This window comes from Bison bison, unplaced genomic scaffold, assembly GCF_000754665.1.
Source record: "Bison bison bison isolate TAMUID 2011002044 unplaced genomic scaffold, Bison_UMD1.0 scf7180017457476, whole genome shotgun sequence".
Lineage (NCBI taxonomy): Eukaryota > Metazoa > Chordata > Mammalia > Artiodactyla > Bovidae > Bison > Bison bison.
Genome location: NW_011371590.1, coordinates 19,122 through 20,795, shown reverse-complemented (window position 1 = coordinate 20,795; position 1,674 = coordinate 19,122). Strand labels below are relative to the sequence as shown.

The window sequence follows — 1,674 nt, the reverse complement described above, 5'->3', positions numbered from 1 at the left end:
CAGACACTCAAAGGAAAAGAAGACAGACGGACTCTGTCAGACGCACCACAGCTGCCTCCCCAAAAACAGGCCACAGGGCTCTCATCCTCCCCCAAGAGCTGGAGGGCTGGAGAGACAGCCGGCCACACAGGTCAGATCCCCACACAGCCAGCAGGGACGTGAGAGGGGCCCGTGAGACCACGTGCTGCGGGAGCAGACGAGAGCTGCTGCCCACCCCGCCCCGCCCCGCCCTCAGAGACAGAGACCCCCAGCAAACTGGGAGCCCCGACACAGCGTGGAACACCCAAGCGCCAGGTCCCCGCCCACGCGGGCCAAGGGCGCAGACACCGGGCAGTGCTTTGGGGGGTGGGGGGCGGGAGAGACATGGAGCCCACTCTGGCCCAGAGCACCCACCTTCTCACGGGCGATCTTCTTCTTGCCGCAGCCGTCGCACGTCAAGGGGAACTTGGGGCAGATCTGGTGGTGCGCCTGCAAGGGGCACGGCGGCCGTCAGGGCCCTGGCCCGGCATGCGGGGGGCATCCACAGGCTCGGGGCCGGCCCGTCTGGACGTCAGGAGGCCAAGGGAGGGAGACGCAGGCCCGCATGCCGCCCCGGCGCGCTCACCTTCATGTCGGCAGGGGAGCAGGGCGCCCTGCAGTGCCGGCAGCTGAGGCTCCGCTCCGGGCACTGGTGCTCCAGGTGGTGCTCCTTCTCGCCCAGGCGCACGAGGCCTTTGCACGCCGGGCACTCGGTCAGCATGAACGGGCACTGTCCTTCGTGGCAGCTCTGGCAACAGAGGGAGCTGGTGTCGGCGGGGCAGTGGCGGGATTCTGGCCGCGTCCAGGCCACGGGACCCCCACGCTCACTCCGGCGCCCCTGCTCCAGGGCAGAGATCAGGACCCGGGTCCAGCCAGCGGAGCCCCACCTTCTGGACACCGAGGGGACGGTGAGGGGGGCACGGAGGCAGAGGGACAGGCTCTCAGAGGACGAAAGACAGAGGAGAGCCACCCCGGCCCAGGCGACAGCCAGACGGAGGCCCTCCCCTCACCCTCCTGGAGCCGAGGCCATGGGTGATGTGGCCGGGGACGCGGGGTCCCAGCCTGGGGCTCCGAACGATCAGCCAGGCCCAGGCTGTCCCAGGAGAGGCGACGACGTGGGTGGCTGTGCCGCGGCCGTGAGAGCCAGGCCTGCCGGGCACTGGGGTGGCCACGGGGTGAGAGAGGAGGCGGAGGCAGCTGGAGCGGAGAGAAAGGGTGGGCTGGGAAATGGGCGGGGTGGTGGGCGCAGGGGACAGGCGGAGACCAGGAGAGCCGTCAGGAAGCCTGGCCGGAAAGGGCGCAGGAAGAGGCAGTAAGCAGAACACAGGACGTGACGCTTTGTGTGCGGTGCTTTTATAAAAACTGCAGTCAAATCCATATCATGTGAACATGACCACTCGTAGGAGCACAGCTAGGCGCCAAGCACACCACCCCACGGGGCCAGAGCCTCTGTGGAGATGCAGGCTGGGCCCCCACCAAGCGGGGGCCGCTCAGGGCTGCAGGGCCGATCTGCAGGGCTGGATGCCCCAGAGGTCAGCCACAGTGACCCTGAAGGAGGAGGAGCCTGTCTCGGGCCGTCTCTACGCGGCCCACAGTCCAGGACGGCGGGCACATGGCCTCCACCTCGCGCGGCAGGCTTGGCTGCGGGGAAAGCAG

At 68.8% G+C, this 1,674-nt stretch overlaps 1 protein-coding gene across 1 annotated transcript in view; it reads right to left on the bottom strand.

Annotated features, from left to right (window-relative positions):
• The window catches only part of TRAF2 (TNF receptor-associated factor 2), a 10,524-nt gene that overhangs the window by 4,574 nt on the left and 4,276 nt on the right, over positions 1-1,674 (bottom strand). The window contains exons 4-5 of the mRNA XM_010832683.1: positions 605-766; positions 394-468 (exon numbers count right to left, since the gene is read on the bottom strand). Of these exons, the coding sequence (XP_010830985.1) occupies positions 394-468; positions 605-766 (237 nt within the window). The remainder of the gene's footprint in view (positions 1-393; positions 469-604; positions 767-1,674) is intronic.